Raw genomic sequence first — 22,984 nt, 5'->3', positions numbered from 1 at the left:
TTGCGTAACAAGTTCAATTCAAAATTTGCAATTGGAGGGCAAAAGCAAGCAAGTGTGATCCACACGCCCATTGTCCGTGACGTGGATTCTTCCATCAGCCCCGGGGTGGGGCTGCTGCTGCTGATGGAGATGGACTCTTCCGGTCTTCGCACTGTCCGGTCCACGTGTCGGTCAACCGCTCGCCTCAACGACCAAGACCATCTCCGGCCGTCTGATATTACATCTAGAACATCGCCTCCAGCCGCCCGATGCCAAGACCATTGACCAGAGAATCGATCGGACGGCTGACAGTTCACTATCCTGAACTGTAACCGAACTTTCCCTGCTTGAAAGTCTTCCTCCCGTCGTCCAATCGCATAGATCCCGACGATTGACGGACGATACATACACCGACACATACATACAGCCCCCCGCAGATATTTTCCGCTCCGTCGATTTATCCGAACTCGTGCCGTGTGATTGTCTCGTCTTCCCGTTCCCGTGCGCGAGCTTCAGCTGCTTCCGTCGTCGTTCGTCCCCTTCAATGGCGATTTCACTCACTGCCGCCGCGGTTCCTTGCGTAAAGTCCGAGCAGTGTATCAGCTCGTCGGCTTCCGCGAAGCTGTCTGCGCTATCGTCGCTTCAGCTCCGGTTCCCTGCGAATTCCGGGAAGATTGGAATCTCAACTCCGCGAATTGCCGTCTCCTCCCGGGCTCGGAATGCTACCGTCGTGGTAACCCCCCTTTCCCTCTCAGCATTACTCGGAAATAGCTTGCTGGTTAAGGATTACAAGTCGAACCCATCGTTCCAGACACAGCTGTGACCTTCGATTGTCGGGAAATGTTCATTTTCCCCTGTCATGGCATGGAACGTTCAGAGTTGAGAGGGAAAGTGTTTTTTTTTTTTTTAAGCCCATTTTTCAGCGTGTGAATCTTTAGTTTAGCTGGAATTGTTCTGCTGGAGTTGTAGCTGATTCCTTGCTTTAGTTTATGTCATTGTAGATAGATTGACTGATTCATTGTCTAAACCTTTCATTGTGTGTGCTTCATTCTGTGTTGGTCGATCATAGTGTAGGATCCTCGGTACGAGGAAGCTTAGGTGGGTCTACCGAGAGGTCAAAGAAAGCTCCCCAGAAAGGGGAGAGAAAGAAATGGAGGTCAAAGTTTAGAGAGAGGATGAGTCAGTTGGCAAACCAGACTGGAGTTAAATACTGGGCTGTTCGATGCTGACGTATTCAGGTCATAGAATGATGATAGTTCGATAGGAATAACGGCTACTTTGGGAAGTGGAGAAGAGTATCTAGAGAAAATCATGCCGATCATTTGTTTGGGAGGATCGATATGTGTTATTAGATTAACACGAAGAAGGGGTTAAAACAGATGAAAGTTGGACTAGGGAGAAATTGGGAGTCAACATGGAAGAGTTTGCGTGAGCTATGGGCTCCTAATTTTATCAACAGAGAGCAAGAATTTTAGTAATTACTTCATTTTCTGAGGAAGGATCTGGTGAATGAAGCAGTAAGCCTAACCGTCATTGGTTTCGTAGTTTACGGTTCCATGATGGTGTGTCTCATAAGATTATCTAAGATATACTGGTGTATTACAAGATTGAAACAAACTGATGTATCTCGGACCACATGGGTAGAAAAACTGCACATAAGTTGGATTGAATCTTGTCCATATGCCATGCTTCCTTCCTTGCAGCGTCTTATTCAATCTTGGTCCTCTCTTATTCATTTTCACCTTCGAATATGTCTCTGATCCTCCTGATGCTTTACCTGACAATTTTTTTTTCTTTTGTTGGATAAGTGATGGTTTACCTGACAATTACCATGACCTACTTGAATCATATTGGTATGAACTCAAATGATTCTCGTATTCTTGGAAGTTGGAATCTTTATGAAGACGCTCAAAGTGTTTTGAGATTTTTGCATGTTGAGAACTCTTTGTAAGGTAAAGAAAGTTTGTAATGATGAGAATATCTACTGTACTTCTGCATGCGTTGGAATTAGCCGCGTGGAAATAGGATTTCCGTGTCAGATAGTGTGAACTCTGTCCTGCAGTGGGCCACTTAACTCCTCTTAACCATTTTCTCAAGGACCAAAATGGGACAAAATAGGGAAAGATATTTCCCATTTTGAGTTAGTTGAATTGTGGACTGACTGATATGATTGCTTTTAGTAGTTAGTTCAAATTTGGTTTCTTGATTTTTGTAGGCCCAAGCAAAGAAACAAACATATTCCTCCCTGGACGATTTGCTGGCCCAGGCGGACAAGCCAGTGCTAGTTGACTTTTATGCCACATGGTAACATTCTCGTCTTAATACTCAAATCCCATGTCACTTTATAATCCAAGAAGACATAAGTTTTGGTGCAACAGAATCACTCTATTTGATAACAGCGATTTATCGCTTGATATAATCACCGATTTCACCATATGGTTGTAGCTTGGGTGCAATTTAGTTTGATCCTTTTAGGAAATGGCTGTCTAGGGAATTTCTCTACAAACAATTGTCTTCTTAATATAAAACTCAATGGTAACTGAACTAGCAATTTTGTGAGCAGGTGTGGTCCTTGTCAGTTCATGGTTCCTATCCTCAATGAAGTCAGTATCGCACTCAAAGACAAGATCCGAGTGGTGAAGATTGACACTGAGAAGTACCCGAGCATCGCCAGTCAATATGCAATAGAAGCCTTGCCTACGTTCATCTTGTTCAAGGATGGGAAACCCTTTGATCGCTTTGTAAGTCACCGCATGACCTTAGAGAATACCTCTTGCATTAAGCTGATGAAACTTCTGAACTTAATCTAACCCACCCTTGGGTTATTCATTCGAGAACTTTAATACTAAATTCAAGCGTTTTGATTGGTCATCCTCAGGAGGGGGCTTTGACAGCAAATCAATTGATTCAGCGGGTTGAAGAGTCGCTCAAAGTTAAACAATAGTCCTCGTAAAACTTTGGATTTGAATCATGTTGTCCTCCCATCAACCTTGATGAGGGAATTCATCCTAAGAACGTATTGGTTAACATTTTTCACTCTCTCTCGACTTCAGTTCGGGTGTGATTAGGCGAATTGGATTAGCAGTAATGCAATATAAGTTTCAAGACGTTGTCATCTTCAGCAAGGTGAATCTGCTTCTCGTTTTCCTACATATATATATATATAATGTATATTTTATCCGTTGCTTGACATAAAGGTGAAGAACTCTTCTTTGCTTCTAAAACAGAGCATTATCAGATCGGCTCATCTTTGTTGATTTCATCCGAAAGGAATCAGAATGAATCTTTGAATACCCTAAGGCGTTATGTGTCAAGCCAATTTGAGGGCAATTATCTTAATCAAAAATTTTATTTCATAATCATCGTTGTTGATATGGCTTTAGTGAAACGGTAGCGAGGGCACTAGATGAGTACAATTTTCTATGTTAAATGTGGCGATTGGTATTGGATTTTATCAGTGATATATTTGTGTGCACTCGTTTCTCGCTTGTCTCATAGCGAAGGACAATGCAGCAGTTCCTTTGGTGATTCAATCTCGAAGTTTTGGACAACCACTAGTCTCTCATCAATACTACGGTTATGGCTAGAGCTGCCCAGATTTGATCCTGTAAGTAACCTTTCGTATTTCATTTCAAGGGAGAGCCGAATAGTTAAATAGAGACCGCATTTCAGGATTAGACGGGGAGCATAAAAGAGAGAGAGAATAGAAAATAAAATAGTAAAAAGAAAAAAGGAGAAAAGAAACTGTGACGTATTTCGTTTGGACATAAAATCAATCCCTGTAATTACTTTCCCGGATTAAGATTTTACAGTCATAATTGATTGGGGTGGCAATTCGTGTCGTGTCGTGTTTATACGTGTCGTGTCTAAACGGGTTCGTGTCATCGAAATCATAACCCGTACACAACACGATTATTAAACGGGTCAGGTTTTTGAAACCCATACACGACACGTTTATATCCGTGTCAACCCGTTTAGACACGTTTAAACTCGTTTATCGAAACGTGCCATAATAGGTACACGTATACACGACACGATTATAAACGTTATCCGGACACGTTAACACAACTTGTTTATCCGATCAACTCAATTACCCGGATACATTAACACGACATGTTTATCCGATTAACTCGTTTTCCCGAACACGTTAACACGACATGTTTACACGTTAACATGACATGTGTTGGATTAGGTGAAAGAAATGAAAGGAAATTAGGTTAGGGACTTCGGAAGTTAGGATTACATAAGGATATTTTGATCAATTCATATACATAAACGGGTTAACGGGTTACATGATTATAGTAACACCATTAAACATGTCTAAATAAACAGGTTCAATCGTGTATAATCGGGTTACATGGGTTCAACCCGATAAGACACGCTTATTAACCGTGTTTAAACAGATTTGACCCATTTAGATCGATTATCAAAAATGTCCAACCCAAACCCGTTTAACTTCGTGTCGTATCCGTGTCGTATTATCGTGTCGTGTGAAATATTGCCAGCCCTAATAATTGAGGAAGTCTTTGCTGTCGAAACACTTGGGGGCATTTGGTTTGGGAATCCTTAGATTATAAGGAATATAAAGATTATGGTTATTTGGTTTGATCTAAAGTGAGGAATTAACATTTTAAAGCGGGGACTTTGTATCGTATTTTACGGGGTTTGGTTGTAAAATTAATCATCGTAATCATTTTCTCAAGTTAAAACTTTACAATCGTCATTAATAGAGGTTTTGCATTTGAAACAAGTTGAATTGTTAGATTATATTCGTGGAACTCACATCTTATCTATGCATAAAATAAATTATATATTATATCACATTTCCAGCAATCCAATATATTTATCATAGACAACAATCTCACATTTCGACCTCCAATTCAAATAAAATGATTTCACAGTTAAGTTTTCCCTTCAATCTTCACTTTTCATGTGTTCTAACAATACTCAAACCAATATTAGATTACCGGTTATCCATTATATTTACCAAACAACAATATTACTTTTCGGCATTTAACCGCTACAACACAAATGACTTATAAATACATAAATTAGAAACATTTAAATGTTTTTTTTTTCTAAATTTTCACTTTTAGAAACAAAAAAGATATAAATTCCTATACATGGTGTTATTTGTCCATAAATCTTTACTTACAAGGACAATAAAAATGTGTCTCTATATAGTATATTATTTGCTTCAAATATAATTAATTTAAAAACAGTTTTTTATTAGCAATATAGACTAATATGTACACCTACGTATCAATGTATAGAGACTAATATAAAGTTGCTAAACTGAGTTTCAAACTTTTGTTTTTCAAAGGCAAAAATATTACAACTTAAGAATAAATAGGTGCATAATTCGTTATTTTTATTTCATTCATTTTCAATTTTTCACTCACTTTTTTTTTAGGGACTAAGAACCGTTTCTCTCATATATATATATATATATATATATATATTCTTCATTCACTATTCTTTTCAATGCAAGCATTTTCCCGTCATATTTTATATGTTCTTCTCGATTCTTTCTCCTTATCATATCTCTCTTCTCATTCACTAAATTCAACGACCATAAGAATTCCTGATTGTCAGCACCCAATTTTGGTCCACCGGCTTCAGAGGGGCAGAATCGTCGTTTTTGCCACCCGTGAGGGAAGTATTTCCAATTAACTACTTGAGTATTCACGACTTTTTGAAAATGATATTTTCTTGATTTAACACCAATTTTATAATTTTTCAAAAATAATACTATTTGGGGACGTTTTTGAATTTCGTGTACATCGACGTCAATTTTTAAAATTCGAGACAAAATTCGAGATTGAAAATATTTTCATCGCATAATATCGATCATCAAATTTTTCGGAGCGTGATGGCGGTCTCGAATTTTTTTCCGAAGTCCGATCGAGAAGACGGAATTTTCAATTTGTACGCGCGTCAATTTCGAAATTCGAAAAAAAAAAAAAGTAAAAAAAAGTCAGAGCCGGTAAGAACTCAGTGACTTCTGACCGCTGCTTCTCCTTCATCATTTCTTTCCCTTTTCTTCTTCTTCCTTTTTCTCTTTTCCTTTCTTTCCTCTTTCTGTTCTTTTTTCTTTCTTTTCCTTTTCTCCTTCCGCTCCTGGACGGCGACGAACCCGAGCCCGTGACCGCGCGGCGTCAGAGGCCTGCCACACGCCAATTCCTCTGCACACTCCAACGTTTTCCTCTGCACACGTTAACTCCGGCTCGCACGGAAACTACCAAACTGACTCCCTCTCCTCGCCCGGCTCGGGATCCCGCAGCTCGGTCGCCCCTCAGCGAACGACCCCTCCCCACAGCTCGACTCGGCTCGCTCGCTCTCTCTCTCTCTCTCTCTCTCTCTCTCTGTGTCTCTCTCGTTTAAAACCGGTACCTCGGCTCGCTCGCTCTCTCTCTCTCTCTCTCTCGGCAGCTCACAGTTCGGCCGGGAGTTCACGAAAAAAATCCCTCAACTCACACGCGGTCTCCCATAGCTCACGGCTCGCAGCTCGATTTTTCGCGGAAACCCGGAGCCCGTTCGGTCCGGACGCTCGCAGCTCCCGATCTCGAACCCCCGCAATTCGGATCCCGGTTCTCACGCCTCCCTCCGCACATTCTCCGGCTTTCCCTCACCTCGGCTCCCTCAGCTCCCCGTTCGGCCCTCAGCTCACCCGAGCTGCCACCCGAGCCGCCCCGAACCGCCTCCCTTCTTCTCCTTCGTTTCATTATTTTTGCTAACCGTCGGCTCCTCCTCTCTGGGCCAGCACAGGTAGCCGCCCAACCGCCCAGCAGCCCAGCCATTCGGTCCGACCCAGCGGTAGCCGTCCAGCCCGGCCCAGCAACAATCCCGTTCGGCACGGCCCGACCCACCGACGGCCCAGTCCAGCACCCAACAACCCAATCGGCCCAGTCCAAATCTCAAGGGCCCAGTCCGGCCCAATTCTCCCTCAGCAGCCCAACTCCCCGGCGAATTCTTAATTTTTTTTTAATTTTTTTTATTTACAGAATCACCCCTCAACTTCCCGAACTAGGTAAATCTCCGACTTAGTGGCATGTTTAGGGCTCCGATTCTGAATATTAATGCTTGCTTGGACGAATATGATGTGAAATGAGCGTTATTGGGTCGTGTGGGTGATCGGATTTGTTGCGAACTCGATTTTACGAACTTTTCATTTTGTCTCATTTCAGTCCAGAGGACGCATTTTTATTTTTCTAGATCTGTCCCAAATTTTAAAATTCCTTTCAGCCAAGTCCCAGTCATTTGTACCATTTCCCATTCAGTCCTGGAATTTTTCGAATTTTTCAAGCACTCCAAGGAACTTTTCAAGTTGTTTCAATTTAGTCCCGGGGTCATTTTCGCCTTTTTCAGATCAGCCCTGAATTTTGAATTATTTCGGTTCAAGTCCCGGTCATTTTAATATCTTCAAATCAGTCCCTGAACCTTTCGAAAATTTTAAATCAGTCCCTGAACTTTTCGGAATCTCCAGATCAGTCCTGAACCTTTCGGAATTTTTAAATCAGTCCCTAAACGTTTTGCAATTTTCAAATCAGTCCCTGAATTTTTCGGAATTTTCACATTAGTCCCTGAACTTTTCGAATTTTCACATCAGTCCCTTTAACTTTTCGGAATTTTCAAATCAGTCCTGAACATTTTCCAAAGACATCCAGCCCTTTCCTACTTGGATCACCGACCGACAGCGTGTGTGCCATGTTTAAATATTTCATTCTTGTAATTATATGTATACGGCATGACAACGTGTGTGCTTTGCATGATTTTTCGCTTTCCATGAATCGGTGCCGTTTTATCGATTTCGTTGATATCGTGTTTGCGTGTATGTTTGTATGTGTTTATCATGATCATGGCGGCACCGGTTATGTAAATTTGTACGTTCGCCGTGCTTGATGTGGTGATATGCTCTTGATCGGTGCTTAAAATGCTTTATCGTTTAAATCGAAACCTCACATGAATTGGGTTAATCATGCAAACTCGACCTAAAATTAACTTTTAAATCCTAAGGCGATCGGGAATTAGGATTCGCATCGGACGGTCCATCAATGATCGGCTCGACGGTCCGAAACTCGAATATTTAGAGCATCTGGCAAAACATTAATTAATTTAATCAATAATTCCACTAACGGGGTAATTGAACGTTCACACGATTAATTAATTCACTTGGCCCTAATAATTTTGTACGAATTGGTAATAAACCGGTAACACGCGTCGATAGGTTGCAAACGTGCGTTGGTGCCCTTCTCAAAACTTGCAAATTTTATAAAACTCGAGACACGTAGTTCGATGTGACATGGATGTCCAGGAAGGACTTGCGCGTCTTGACTCGAGGCCTCACCTGATTTCAGGAAACTCAGGTCGGGATGTGGAAGTTCTTCTTAGATCACTTCCGGATAGATTAACCGATCTTTTGGTTTTCTGGGGTTCTTGACAACCTTGGAGGGTCCAGGGGATCGGTTAGCGCCGGTCACAGGCCGAGGCGGCCCGCGCCGCATGATCTCTCTTTTCTGAAAATATTTTCACCTCAAGGGCAAAATCGTCTATTTGCAACTTAGCGACACCCCTAGGGTTAGAATAATAGAAACACTACGGTATTAGGGTAGGGATGGGCTACCTGTCTAGGCGCAGCTTCATCTGCACAGCCCGCTCTATCCGACCGATGAGTTTTTTATTACTCTAGCATAGTCTCGGGTAGTTAGTTCGGGTGGATTAGCTCAAAATACAAATACCGAATTAATTGTATACTCGGCTAAGACAAAATGGGCAATAGTGGGATAGGCACTAGGTTTTAGGATGTACAGGCGGAATCAATGTTTGGTAATAACCTGTAACAACCGTAGTGTCACAACATAGAACAACCCTAAAAATAACCCACAAACACAAGGCTTGACAACAGACGTCACGTACGTCAGGTCCTCATAAAATAATGCCAAATGCGAAATACCTTCCCGAGGCGATCCTTGATCGATTCACACCTTGTACCTACTTTGTTTGTTTTAGGGTAGGATTTGTATGCCAAGATACCCCGGTTAATAATCGGTTAATTCACGTAAATTCGGCAATAACAAAATCCCGTTGTTTGCTTATTTATGCCCGTTTTGTTACATTCTTGCACTTGTTTTGTTATGCGGATCGAGCTCGATCCCTTAGGATGCGACCCATAGGGGATCCAACGCCCCACCGTAGATCACGGGGTCCAATTCCCCTAACACTGAGCGCGCATATTAATTTCAATTTTGGTCTTTTCAAACCACACGGTGAGCACGAGTGGAATAATAACCGAACGCGATTCGACCGGGATTCAGTTGTCGTAATTTGTATTTTATTTATTTGAGAGGACAATGTAAGGATTTATGTTGTACATTTATTCATGTAAGAATCCCGGTCGGAGAGTGGACGGTCGGAGTGTTCCTTCGAATTTACGGTGTCAAAACGCGTAAGATGAGCGGAACTTAATTGAGCGGTAATTAAATTAAAATGGCAAGCTTAGACAAGCTAGAGTACCGATAGGGCATGCGAGATATAGGCTCGCATGTAACAGAACCCCCGAATTCGGAACCTCGAGTTTCGCAGACCATATGCCTTAGCAATTAGGTGTACCCCGTACCCCTAGACCCGGGTAACTTGCCGGCCCTCGACCTTTCGGGTCGTAAAATGGCAAGTGGCGACTCCTTCTCACGTGCGTCCGTCGCGCATCCCCAGGAAGGTGGACACTCCCAAGCCGCGTTGCATAGGCGCGCGCACGCGTGCCCCGACGAGATGAAATTCGGGTGCGCACAGCTTGGCGACTCCACTGGGGACGCTTAGAGGGTTCGGGCTCGTTCCCGCTTGCTTTGTTTGCTTGTTTATTTACCGCTTTCCGCATTTCCCGCTTATCTACTTAACGCACTTTTATTTCCCGCACATGCATTGCATATCATACTAGCTTCTAGGTACCTATGGGTCGCGTCCCACGACCGGTAATAGGAGCATAGGTTAGATAGGGGTTCGAAGTAGGGGTGCGGCGCGCAGTTCGACTGCCGTTTAGGCCTTGAAAAGAATCCCGCTCGGTTTCAAGGAATTAACACCCTTGAGTCGAGAGCCCCCATCCTTACGTAGCACGGTCCCTGTAGCACTATAACCATGCATTCTGCAGGAGCTTCATGCCATCCTCCAACTCGGCTTCAACGACAGTCCATTGAGTCGGCCTGCGCGCCATTTGAGTCTTTTCCAATTTCGAGAGACATGTACATACACCTTGTAATTCAATTAAGCCGTGGGCATTTACATTTCCGCATGCATACATCATATAATTTTCAAAATTAGGGTGTCACTCGCATTGATGAGTCCTAAGTCGATTTTCCTTTCATCTTGGTAAGGGATGTCGCGCCCGGCCTCCTTTCCGCGCCTCGACAGGATCACACCACCACTGGACGAAATCAACCGCATATGGATAAGCCTGCGCCGAATTGATCAGGACTACATCACCACCTTCGTCGGAGATGTACCTCTGTTGTCCGCTCGTCGGGTAGACTGGAATTTTCTCGGAGCTGCTGTAACGTTTTGGGATCCAGCACACGCCGTCTTCAACATCCAGGGCACCGAGCTCGCGCCTACTATTGAGGAGTATAGGACCCTCATCGGCCGGACCACAGTCACTCACGGAATTATGGAGCCTAATTTCCAGACTACTCGACCAGTTCTAGTTTCGCGCCTACTCGGGGTGCAAAGGTCTTCGCTGCAGGCCGAACTCGCATATTCCGGCGGTACAGAGATAATAACTGCGAAACTACTCCGTTTTATCGATTCACAATCACGCGTGGTCCGAGGGGATCTTTTCCAAAAGAATTTGTGTCATGCAGTTTTACTTTTGATTTTTGGGACTCTTTTATTCCCTCGCGCAGCTGATCGTATAGACGCAACTTTAGCTAGCGTCGTCCTCCAAGTGGTCGGAGGCCGCGAGTATGAGGTAGGCCTAGTGGCCGAGACTATCCGGTCCCTCGACCGCATCACACGAACAGCTGATCGTAGGTTGAGAGGGTCCCCAATCCTCTTACAAATGTGGCTTCAAAGTCATGCAAACCCCTTCGGTCTCGTGAGGCCAGTCCTGTTTTTCAGTCGCTCGGGGTCGATCATTTCGCAGTTATTATCTCTGATACGTGTGGAAGAACGCAAGGTTTCCGAGTGGATCAAGATTTTTCGCGAAATACCACCTAGGGGCTTTAAGTGGCGAGCCGCGTGGATGCCACCCGGACCCGCAGCCCTTAGGTGCCCTGATTTTAACGGAGTACCACTCGTGAGTCATGCGGGGTCCACCACATATTTTCCGGCACGAGTGATGAGGCAGTTTGGCAGCCTGCAGACAGTCCCCGAGGACACGGCACGGGCTAAATTCGAACACACTTGGCGGGAGGATCAGACATCCGTGGATCGCCAAAGAGACATCGAACGGGTTTTGGACGCGTGGCGAACCGTGGTCATCGAGCGTCCGTATTTCCCCGAGCATCCAACCCTTGAAGAACAGGATTTCCAGGCTACCGAGGAATATGTCCTCCGTTTCTATCGGTGGGGTCCTACAGCACACGAGGATCTCGCCGACTCTCCACGAGCTGAAGATAACGGACCAACGGGAGCGTCTTTCACCCCGAACGTGGCCATTCAAGCAGAGCTTGCTAACCTCAGGGCCGAGAGAGATCACCTTCGTCGGGAAGTCGCAGAGAAAGACGAGCAGCTTGTGGATCAACGACAATTACAGAGAGAGCTCGCCCAGGCCCGCGCCGAGCTGCAGAGGCGCGAACAGGAGCTGGCACGAGCGAATGTCGCCTTGGAGAGGTTCAGGAAGAGAGCCCGTGGAGGTCCACGCACCCCTTAGGATAGACGCCTCCACCAGGCCCTCACCTGAATCGGTGCTCTCCACGGCAACAGTCACTCGCACCCTGAGCGCGGTGGAAGAACGATTTAGGGCTTGTTTTTAATTGCATTGTATCTTAGAAACCTTTTGAATCAATGCGAGTGACAACATTAGTTTTCAAATCCATGCATCTCATGCACGTCATCCCCTTATTTATTATGTCACACGTTTTTATTTTTAGAACGTAACTCGTTTGCGTAGATATTTACACACTTGTTAATACAGGTAACCATAACTGGCGCCACACCGTTATCTCACTCGTCTGCAATCGAAGATGGCACAGAACAATCAGCTTGCTAGCTCCGAGGAGAACACTCCACCGACGCCGGTTTATTATCAACCGTCCATGACTCAAGCACTGCCACCACTAACTCCTGCAGGCGCACCCCCGGTACACTCGGGAGAAATCCCGCCACCAGTCCCAACATCGGAAGCCCAAGCACCGTCCACCTCTACAGAGGGTGCGGCCCGCATCGTCGCACTGGAAGGCGATATCTCCACATTAAGGGGCACGGTCAATCAGATGGCTGCCGACATGGCCGAGCTCATGGCCCTACTCAGAGCTCCAAACCGCACCTCCTCGAACTCTACTCCGCCTCCGGGGTACGGGCCAACAGTCGACCCAAACCCTTGGGTCCCGCCGACCCATGCTCCGGAAGGTATTGAAGCGCCTGCGATACACGCACCGGCGGGCCTCCCAGCTAACGTCCCTCCGCCATCGGTGACTCTCCCGGCAGCCATTCCTCTTCCACCGTCGAACCCGACTACTCTAGTACCGCCGCCGATGTCCATACCGGTTCCGGCACCGGTTTACGCGGCTCCTCCGCCGATGGTCTTCCCGGCACAGAGCCCCCACGCTCCTGCTCACACAGCCGAGCCTGTCCCATTCCAAGCTCCACAACCCCACATCAGCTTTTCTTACCCAACTCTACCTCCCCTAAACATTCCCATCCCTGAACCGGGCACGCCAACCCAGGCTGTCCCCATAGCTCCACCGACAAACTTTCTCCCGGAAATGGGGACTGAGCAGGAGCAGAGATTGAAGAAGATGGAAGAGAACATCAAAGCCTTACAATCAGGTGGTCCTCGCCTCGATGCCGGCGATTGCGATTGGAGTCTTTTTCCGGGTATGCGGCTACCCCCGAAGATTAAGGTGCCTGAATTCCAAAGGTACCATGGCACTACCGACCCCCGTCACCATCTCCGTCACTACAGGGGAAAGATGCTGCAGTACTGGGACTACGAAGAGTTCGTCATCCACACGTTCCAGGACAGTTTGGCGGGAGCGGCTCTTGATTGGTACATGTCACTGAAAGCCGCGGATATCCCTACATGGACGGACCTTTCGGGCAAATTCATCGACCAGTACAAGTACTGTGCAGAAACGCCCCCGACCCTGTTGGAGCTCAGTACAATGGAGATGGCCGAGGATCAGGGCTTCGAGGCCTACGCAGTAAAGTGGAGGGCTAGAGCGGCGAAACATGTCCCCCCGATCAGTGAGGCGCAGCAGATCCAATTATTCCACTCTACCCTCAAAGGGGCCTACTACTTGCACCTGTTGGCTCACACGTCTTCGTTCTCCAACCTTATCGACGCCGGGAAGAAGCTTGATATCGGCGTTAAGCTCGGCAAGATAGAAGGACCGGCCGAGAAGAAAGAGGGAGAGTCCTCGAAGAAGGTTGCTACTGGGACACCCTCCGCGGGAAACAGGAGAGGAAAAGACGCGTCCGTCAATGCTGTTAACTCAGGGCGCCAAGCCCCCCAACAGTATTCCATCAATTACACGCCCGCACCACCGACCACTCAGGCGTATGCCCCACCTCCGGTGCATTATCAGCAGCAACTCCCAGCGCAACAAGTATATTATTCCGCCCCGCCGGCCTCCTTTCCGTTGCCGGCCCCGCACAATTACGTCCCTATTCCCCCTCCGATCCAACAAAGCAGGCCTCCGGCTTCGAGAACTCCTCAGCCGGTGCAACGGGCTCCGGCCCCGCAGGACCAACAAAGCACTGCGCCGCGGCGCAGACAATTCACACCCCTTCCGGCCCCGCTCTCCCACATATACCGGCAACTCCTCGCAGGCAATAGGATTAAATCAGTAGCGCCTAACCCCGATTTCGACCCCACCATTCAGGATCAGAGTCGGCACTGCGAGTACCATCAGGGCGCACCCGGTCACACCACCGACGATTGTTGGAAGCTGCGGGAGAAGATCCAAGCTATGATTGATGGCAAACAACTCACGTTCAACGCCGTCAAACCTCCGAACGTGCAAGTTAATCCTCTTCCCGATCACGGGTCAAGCTCGGGACCCAGCATTAACATGATCAGTGTTTGCGCCATAGGGGAGTACGAGACCGGGCAGGAGCCATCCGCCCCGTTCGTAATCGAATATGTGCCTGCGGAAACCGGTATAGGGTACGCGGGGTTTGATGCCACGCCCGCCCCATTCGTGATAGATGTCCCCGCACGAGAGCCATATCAAGATAGCAAGGTTCCGTGGACCTACGAAGGGAGTGTCGGGAACCTCGAGCGTCAATTCAGCGTCATGGGCGTGACGCGCTCGGGACGAGTGTATGAAAACCCGGAGGTCGCGAACAAAGGAAAGGCGCCTGCTGCGACATTAGGAATCGCCCCGGAAGCTACGCCGATCCCACAAAAGAAGGTGACCGAAGAGGAAGCCGAGGCTTTTATGAAGATCATCAAGGCAAGCGAGTATAAGGTTGTTGAACAAATGGGCAAGTCTCCGGCCCACATTTCACTACTCGCCCTTCTCTTAAGTTCGGAGCCACATCGTGAAGCGCTCCTGAAGGTCCTGACGGCGGCACAGGTCCCCAAGGAGACGGCTCCAGATCTCATTGAAGAAACCGTTGGTTCGATATTCTCCAACAATATTTCATTCTCGGATGACGAGCTTCCCTCCGAAGGGTACGCACACTCGCGGGCGTTGCACATCGTCTGTAAGTGCAATAACTTCGTGGTAGGCCGGGTCATGATCGACAATGGTTCGGCTCTCAATGTATGCCCTGTTTCCACCCTGAAGCAGATGAATGTGGATCTGAATCGTATTCGTCCAAGCAAGACAGCGGTTCGAGCCTTCGATGGCTCGCGGAGAGAGGTGAACGGAGAGATCGACCTTCTGATCGAGGTAGGTCCATGTTCATTCAATGTCACTTTTCAGGTGCTCGACATCCCCAATGCCTTCAGCTTGCTGCTCGGGAGGCCATGGATCCATTTTGCGGGCGCAGTCCCCTCCACCTTGCACCAAAAGCTTAAGTTCATCGTGGAAGAGCGACTCATCACGGTCAAAGGTGAGGAGGACTATGCGATTTATAAGGAGACGGCTGTCCCCTATATCAGTATTGGGGACGATCAGAACCTCCCCTTCCATTCGTTCGACACCATCTCCGTCATCCGAGACTACGGAAAGGCCGGTCCGTCCCGCGCCGACCGCATGGTGGGGAAGATCTTGCTGCGCCATAATTACATTCCGGGTTCCGGACTCGGAGCACGTGGGCAAGGGATCAACCGCCCAATCGAGATCGAAGAGTACAAGAACAGGAGGGGACTCGGTTTTCGCCCTTCCTGCCACGAGATTATTGAAGCCCGTAGAGGCAAGCGCCTCCACCGTCTCGCAGCGTACTACGGGAAGATCAACAGGGGCACCCCAGTTCCGCCACTCTCCCACTTCTTTTCAGGATCACAGCACATCGTCGGAGGTACTCTTGACGGCCCCTCCTCGGATTTAGACGACGCGCTTGTCGATCTGCCAGGCATATACGCCGTCACCGAGGAGACTCCTTCAGGGGTCTACATCCGCCTCGCGCAGGAGAATGAGGAGCTCAACAACTGGACCTCAGTCCCGCGCTACTCGGCTGTAATCGCCGATGTGTAAGGCTATCTTTGTAGACGATGTTTCCCGCGTGTCGGCAAAGTCATAAGCCACACGACGGAAGAGGGGTTTTTGTTATGGCATCAATGTTCCCACCTTCAATGAAATCCCTACATGCATTTTTGAATTCTCGTGTCTCCTTCGTTTCCTTCTCTCTTACTCATTCGCAGCACTTTAAATATTTCTAAGACGACTCGTTTAAATTTCCAGGCTCCACTCGAATCCAAATCTTCGACGCGTCGATTCGAACCCATCCGAAGAACTCCTCGAAGAGCCCCAACCCATATACTTCGGGGAAGGGCTCGACGAGGACGGTCGAGTGCCTGAGATAGAGGAGAGTTTGCACCGCCTCGAGAACCGTCAACTCACCTCAGTTGAGCCAACAGAAGAAATCAACATAGGCACTGAAGAGGAACCTCGCACGCTAAAGATCGGGACGGGCCTCGATCCAACACAACGAGCTCGGATGATCGATTTCTTGAAGGAGTACCAAGAGGTCTTTGCCTGGTCCTACGCCGACATGCCGGGCTTAGATCCGTCGATAGTCAAGCACTCTCTCCCACTCGATACAGAGAACTTCCCGCCCAAACGGCAACACCTACGGCGGCAGCGAGCCGGCCTTCTCCTCCGCATCAAGGAGGAGGTCGTCAAGCAGATAAATGCGGGATTCCTAGAAGTCTGCAATTACTCTGAATGGGTGGCAAACATCGTGCCCGTGGAGAAAAAGGACGGAAGGGTCAGGGTTTGCGTCGACTATCGGGACCTCAACAAGGCTAGTCCTAAAGACAACTTCCCTCTGCCTCACATCGACGTCTTGGTCGACAACACCGCGCGCCACAATCAGTTCTCCTTCATGGATGGCTTTTCGGGGTATAACCAAATCCGGATGGCTGAAGACGACAAGATCAAAACGACTTTCATCACGATGTGGGGCACGTTTTGCTACAAGGTCATGCCCTTCGGGCTCAAAAATGCCGGGGCAACCTACCAACGGGCAATGGTTACGCTCTTCCACGACATGATGCATAAGGAGATCGAGGTCTACGTCGACGACATGATCGCAAAGTCCAAGGAGGGAGAGGATCACCTCGTCAATCTGAGGCGTCTCTTCGAACGTCTCAAGAAGTACAAGCTTAGGCTCAACCCGGCCAAGTGCACATTCGGCGCGAAATCCGGAAAACTGCTAGGATTTGTGGTCAGCGAACGAGGCATCGAGGTCGATCCTGACAAGGTGAAAGCGATTAGGGAGTTACCTCCGCCATCAACAGTGCGCGAGGTACGGAGCTTCTTAGGACGACTGAACTACATCGCGCGTTTCATCGCGAACTTATCAGATAAGTGTCAACCCCTCTTCCGGCTGCTTCGTAAAAATGCAGCAATTGAATGGGACGACGATTGTCAGAAGGCCTTTGACGATATTAAGACATACTTAGTTCAGTCGCCGGTGTTGGTCCCGCCCACGCCAGGTCGACCTCTCATTCTTTACCTGACGGTGCGCCGGCAATCATTGGGGTGCATGCTGGGACAAGAAGATGAGTCCACACGCGCAGAACATGCCATCTACTATCTGAGCAAGAAGTTTACTGAAGGGGAATCCAATTACCCGGAGATTGAGAAGATGTGCTGCGCACTGGTGTGGGTCATGCAGAGACTTCGACAGTACACCCTCTATCACACTATCCGCTTGCTGTCGAAAGCGGATCCCCTGAAATATCTACTTGGTAGCCCATCCTCCATGAGGAACATTGCAAAGTGGCGCTGTCAACTGACGGAGTACGACATCGAGTATGTGCCCCGCACATCAGTCAAGGGGCAAGCAATTGCAGACCATTTGGCGGAATTTCCCATCGAGGATGACACGCCGATCAACTCCGACTTTCCAGACGAAGGGATCCTCCGAGTAGATGAGGAGGAGGATGGGACCGCGTGGAAGATGTATTTCGACGGCGCGGTGAATTCCACCGGTTCTGGTATCGGCGCAGTGCTGATATCCCCGGACGGACGTTATTACCCGATTGCAGCAAAAGTTAATTTTCTCTGCACCAATAATGTGGCCGAATACGAGGCATGCATCCTTGGCTTGCAAGCAGCGATTGATTTCAAGGTGAAGGAGCTAGAAGTGTTCGGAGATTCAATGCTCACAATCTTCCAAACGTTAGGGCAATGGAAGACGAAAGACGCAAAGTTAGTACCATACCACGAGTATCTCGAGGAGTTAGCGGAGAACTTCGAGAAAATCTCGTTCACCTACACGCCACGTATCAAGAATCAGTTTGCAGATGCACTTGCGACACTGGCATCAATGGTGAGCATCACAAAAGAAAACCTCATCGAGCCACTTGAGATCGAGATTGCCAAAGGCCCGGCTTACTGCGACACAATCGAGGCGACCGATGAACAGCCATGGTACGAAGACATCAAACATTTTCTGCAAACTGGCCAATACCCGACATTTGCCAACCGTCGGGACCGGAAAACACTTAGGCGACTCACAGCGCATTACTTCCTGAGCGGAGAGACTCTCTACCGCCGTTCCTTCGACGCCACGCTACTCCGGTGTGTTGACGAAAACGAGGCACAACGCCTCATGGGAGAGATACATGAAGGGAGTTGTGGACCCCATATGAGCGGTCTCATGCTCACCAAGAAACTCATGCGCCTAGGTTACTTTTGGTCCACCATGGAGGCCGACTGCGCCAAACACGTCAGACACTGCCACTTGTGCCAGGTCTATGCCGATCAGATCAAAGCACCCCCCAATGAGCTACGCCCGATGGCGGCCCCGTGGCCCTTTTCAATGTGGGGCATTGACGTGATCGGCCCTATCAATCCCAAAGCATCCAATGGACACATGTTCATTTTGGTGGCAATTGACTACTTCACCAAGTGGATCGAGGCCATAACGCTCGCTTCGGTCACCGCAAATGCCGTGGCACGTTTCCTTAAGCGCGACATCATCGCCCGATATGGAGTCCCCGAAACAATCATCACCGACAATGCTAAGAACCTGAACAACAGGATCATCGATGAGCTTTGTGAGCGATTCAAAATACACCACCGCAATTCCACACCATACCGTCCCCAAATGAACGGTGCGGTGGAGGCTGCGAACAAAAACATCAAGAGGATCATCGAGAAAATGACGGTGACCTATAAGGATTGGCACGAGATGCTCCCTTTTGCGCTCTTGGCATATCGAACGTCCATCCGCACTTCAACCGGGGCAACTCCGTACTCCCTAGTCTACGGCATGGAAGCAATCCTCCCAATCGAAGTGGAGATTCCCTCCATGAGGGTCCTCGCCGAGTCCAAGCTCGAAGAAGCAGAATGGGCGAAGCAGCGCTACGAACAGCTCAATCTCATTGACGAGAAACGGCTAACAGCGCTCTGCCACGGTCAATGCTACCAACAAAGAATGGCTCGAGCGTTCAATGCAAGGGTTCGCCACCGCGAATTCCGCCCCGGTGATCTCGTCCTACGAAAGGTCTTGCACATCACACCTGACTCTCGGGGCAAGTTTGCATACAAGTATGATGGACCTTTCGTCGTCAGGGAAGTCTTCTCCGGAGGGGCAATTATCCTAAGCGATATGGACGGGACCGAAAACGCACTCCCGGTCAATGCCGATGCCCTTAAGAAGTACTACCCTTAATGGCCTCTTTGTCATCCGGCGGTTTCTTTGTGTTCTCGGAGGTTTCAGGCTACCGTCCAGGCCCTTATCTTCCTCTGTCTTCCTTTGGGCTCTGTGCCATTTCACCTCACCACATTTTCTATTTATCACGCACGTGTCCTGTCCATTCAATTCTTCTCATCTAAGGATACTTCAGAGAGAAAAATAATAATTTTCCCGCTAGGTCGAAAACCTCCTTGAGGCGGCCTAGGCAAAAGTTAGGGAACGAGGGGCACGACTTAAAATCCCGCAAAGGGGAGTCGTGGCAAAAGGAGAGCGCAAATCAATTTCTCGCTAGGCCGAAAACCCGCAAAGGGCGGTCTAGGCAAAAGTTAGAGGAACCGAGAGGTGCGATCAGACCCGGACAGGGGCGATCGTAGCAAAAGGTGAGCACTCATGTGAGAAAAGTCAAATAAAATACCCCGCTAGGTCGTTACTCATCCTACGGCCTAGGCAAAAATTAGGGGCAATTGTCGGCTTGACCACGAAAGAACAGCGGCACTTCGCGTGAAGCTACAGCTAGTAGTGGTTCGGCAGTCCTCGACGCAAGCAAACTCTCTTCGACTCTCCAGGCTCGAGACATGCCTCGAAATGGGGTCGAATCGTCGTATCCTTAATTTGGAGGATCCTAAAGATCCCTCCCTTTACCTTTACTCAAAACTCTGCGGGCCATGCCCCTCCTTGTAAAAAAGCCTTTCTTTTAGTCAAGTACATGTCACATTCGGGGACACGGCCGCCCCTCAAATGGCCACTGTGTCCAAATCCCCGAAGCATCGCTACATAGATTTCCTTTGCACATCGTAATTCCAGCGGTATTGCGTGACTGACAACGACCGTTAGCCGCTATTCCTTGTGTGCAGGTGTGAGCATTCGGATCCTGAAAGGTGTCTCTTCCTGACGGACTCATGTCTGCCTTATGCGACAAGCGAAATCCCAATCCGAGCGGATGACCCTCAAGGAGACACACAACGCCCAATCCTGCGACAAGCGACGAACAACGCTTGCCACGGCACCGTCATAAGCACAATATGAGCTCGAATCCAACGGATCATGGCCTTCGCCCTCCGGCGCCCTGCGTCGTCCCCCAACATTAGTCATTGCTTCTACATTCCATCTTTACCGCTTTTCGGACTCCGCGTCCAGGACTCCGTGTCCCTGCTTTTCGGACTCCGCGTCCAGGACTCCGTGTCCATCTTTATTTTCCGGACTCCGCGTCCAGGACTCCGTGTCCATCTTTACTGCTTTTCGGACCCGTGTCCAGGACTCCGTGTCCATCTTTACTGCTTTTCGGACTCCGCGTCCAGGACTCCGTGTCCATTTTTACTGCTTTTCGGACTCCGTGTCCATCTTTACTGCTTTTTCGGACTCCGTGTCCAGGACTCCGTGTCCATCTTTACTGCTTTTCGGACTCCGCGTCCAGGACTCCGTGTCCATTTTTACTGCTTTTCGGACTCCGTGTCCATCTTTACTGCTTTTCGGACTCCGCGTCCAGGACTCCGTGTCCATCTTTACTGCTTTTCGGACTCCGCGTCCATCTTTACTGCTTTTCGGACTCCGCGTCCAGGACTCCGTGTCCATCTTTACTGCTTTTGGACTCCGCGTCCAGGACTCTGTGTCCATCTTTATTGCTTTTCGGACTCCGTGTCCATCTTTACTGCTTTTCGGATTCCGTGTCCATTTTTACTGCTTTTCGGACTCTGTGTCCAGGACTCCATGTCCATTTTTACTGCTTTTCGGACTCCGCGTCCATCTTTACTGCTTTTCGGACTCTGCGTCCAGGACTCCGCGTCCATCTTTATAGCTTTTCGGACTCCGTGTCCATCTTTACTGCTTTTCGGACTCCGCATCCATCTTTACTGCTTTCCGGACTCCGCGTCCATCTTTACTGCTTTTCGGACTCCGCGTCCATCTTTACTGCTTTTCGGACTCCGCGTCCAGGACTCCGTGTCCATTTTTACTGCTTTTCGGACTCCGTGTCCATCTTTACTGCTTTTTGGACTCCGTGTCCAGGACTCCGTGTCCATCTTTACTGCTTTTCGGACTCCGCGTCGAGGACTCCGTGTCCATTTTTACTGCTTTTCGGACTCCGCGTCCATCTTTACTGCTTTTCGGACTCCGCGTCCAGGATTCCGTGTCCATCTTTACTGCTTTTCGGACTCCGCGTCCAGGACTCCGTGTTCATCTTTACTGCTTTTCGGACTCCGCGTCCATCTTTACTGCTTTTCGGACTCCGCGTCCATCTTTACTGCTTTTCGGACTCCGCGTCCATCTTTACTGCTTTTCGGACTCCGCGTCCAGGACTCCGTGTCCATCTTTACTGCTTTCGGACTCCGCGTCCAGGACTCTGTGTCCATCTTTATTGCTTTTCGGACTCCGTGTCCATCTTTACTGCTTTTCGGATTCCGTGTCCATTTTTACTACTTTTCGGACTCTGTGTCCAGGACTCCGTGTCCATTTTTACTGCTTTTCGGACTCCGCGTCCATCTTTACTGCTTTTCGGACTCTGCGTCCAGGACTCCGCGTCCATCTTTATAGCTTTTCGGACTCCGTGTCCATCTTTACTGCTTTTCGGACTCCGCATCCATCTTTACTGCTTTCCGGACTCCGCGTCCATCTTTACTGCTTTTCGGACTCCGCGTCCAGGACTCCGCGTCCATCTTTACTGCTTTTCGGACTCCGCGTCCAGGACTCCGCGTCCATCTTTACTGCTGTTCGGACTCCGCGTCCGGGACTCCGCGTCCATCTTTACTGCTCTTCGGACTCCGCGTCCGGGACTCCGTGTCCATCTTTACTGCTTTTCGGACTCCGCGTCCATCTTTACTGTTTTTCGGACTCTGCGTCCAGGACTCTGCGTCCATCTTTATAGCTCTTCGGACTCCGCGTCCAGGACTCCGTGTCCATCTTTACAGCTTTTCGGACTCCGTGTCCAGGACTCCGTGTCCGCCTTTACTGCTTTTCGGACTCCGCGTCCAGGACTCCGTGTCCGCCTTTACTGCTTTTCGGACTCCGCGTCCAGGACTCCGTGTCCATCTTTACCGCTTTTCGGACTCCGCGTCCAGGACTCCGTGTCCATCTTTACTGCTTTTCGGACTCCGCGTCCAGGACTCCGTGTCCATCTTTACTGCGTCCAGGACTCCGTGTCCATCTTTACTGCTTTTCGGACTCCGCGTCCAGGACTTCGTGTCCACCTTTACTGCTTTTTAAAATTCTTGTTCACTTTTATTGCTTTCCGGACTTCGTGTCAACCTTTATCGCTTTTAGGACTTCGTGTTCCCATTTATTGCTTTACGAACTTTAGCCCTGCATTTGCTTGCCATGACTCCTTTGTCTTTTTCCTCCCACAAACAGGTCCGTTGCTTCTGAGAGAATGGCTAGGTGGTCGTCAAGACCGAACGGGTGCTTCTCATTATCTTTGGCTACATCCTCTATCCGAGCACGCAACCAAAGAGGGGCAAGCTGTCAGCACCCAATTTTGGTCCACCGGCTTCAGAGGGGCAGAATCGTCGTTTTTGCCACCCGTGAGGGAAGTATTTCCAATTAACTA

The 22,984-nt window shown here is 48.6% G+C and overlaps 3 protein-coding genes across 3 annotated transcripts; all 3 read left to right on the top strand.

The window, feature by feature from the left end:
• The first annotated feature begins 335 nt into the window (after positions 1-335).
• On the top strand, positions 336-3,272 carry LOC116215861 (thioredoxin Y1, chloroplastic). Its single transcript, XM_031551656.1, has 4 exons — positions 336-712; positions 2,195-2,283; positions 2,543-2,720; positions 2,858-3,272. The coding sequence occupies exons 1-4, from the start codon at positions 524-526 to the stop codon at positions 2,921-2,923; spliced, it is 522 nt and encodes a 173-aa protein (XP_031407516.1). The 5' UTR covers positions 336-523; the 3' UTR covers positions 2,924-3,272.
• Positions 3,273-6,539: 3,267 nt separating this feature from the next.
• Positions 6,540-11,839, top strand: LOC116188738. Its single transcript, XM_031518220.1, has 2 exons — positions 6,540-7,009; positions 10,347-11,839. The coding sequence occupies exon 2, from the start codon at positions 10,349-10,351 to the stop codon at positions 11,837-11,839; it is 1,491 nt and encodes a 496-aa protein (XP_031374080.1). The 5' UTR covers positions 6,540-7,009; positions 10,347-10,348.
• Positions 11,840-12,152: 313 nt separating this feature from the next.
• Positions 12,153-19,491, top strand: LOC116188737. The gene is made up of 4 exons (XM_031518219.1): positions 12,153-14,834; positions 14,925-15,224; positions 15,309-15,737; positions 16,099-19,491. The coding sequence occupies exons 1-4, from the start codon at positions 12,153-12,155 to the stop codon at positions 19,420-19,422; spliced, it is 6,735 nt and encodes a 2,244-aa protein (XP_031374079.1). The 3' UTR covers positions 19,423-19,491.
• The last annotated feature ends 3,493 nt before the right edge of the window (positions 19,492-22,984 follow it).

The sequence above is a fragment of the Punica granatum genome, chromosome 8 (assembly GCF_007655135.1).
Source record: "Punica granatum isolate Tunisia-2019 chromosome 8, ASM765513v2, whole genome shotgun sequence".
Taxonomy (NCBI): domain Eukaryota; kingdom Viridiplantae; phylum Streptophyta; class Magnoliopsida; order Myrtales; family Lythraceae; genus Punica; species Punica granatum.
This window is presented reverse-complemented; position numbering and strand designations above follow the sequence as displayed.

What these genes read in the sequence shown, in the direction of transcription:
- LOC116188737 (XM_031518219.1), top strand. Translation starts at nt 12,153, where the DNA reads ATGGCACAGAACAATCAGCTTGCTAGCTCCGAGGAGAACACTCCACCG. An exon ending in ACTCGCGGGCGTTGCACATC is followed by an intron (nt 14,835 to 14,924) that starts GTCTGTAAGTGC and finishes ACCCTGAAGCAG; the next exon opens with ATGAATGTGGATCTGAATCG. An exon ending in AGCTCAACAACTGGACCTCA is followed by an intron (nt 15,738 to 16,098) that starts GTCCCGCGCTAC and finishes CGAGTGCCTGAG; the next exon opens with ATAGAGGAGAGTTTGCACCG.
- LOC116188738 (XM_031518220.1), top strand. Translation starts at nt 10,349, where the DNA reads ATGTCGCGCCCGGCCTCCTTTCCGCGCCTCGACAGGATCACACCACCA.
- LOC116215861 (XM_031551656.1), top strand. Translation starts at nt 524, where the DNA reads ATGGCGATTTCACTCACTGCCGCCGCGGTTCCTTGCGTAAAGTCCGAG. An exon ending in CTCGGAATGCTACCGTCGTG is followed by an intron (nt 713 to 2,194) that starts GTAACCCCCCTT and finishes TGATTTTTGTAG; the next exon opens with GCCCAAGCAAAGAAACAAAC. An exon ending in GTTGACTTTTATGCCACATG is followed by an intron (nt 2,284 to 2,542) that starts GTAACATTCTCG and finishes TTTTGTGAGCAG; the next exon opens with GTGTGGTCCTTGTCAGTTCA.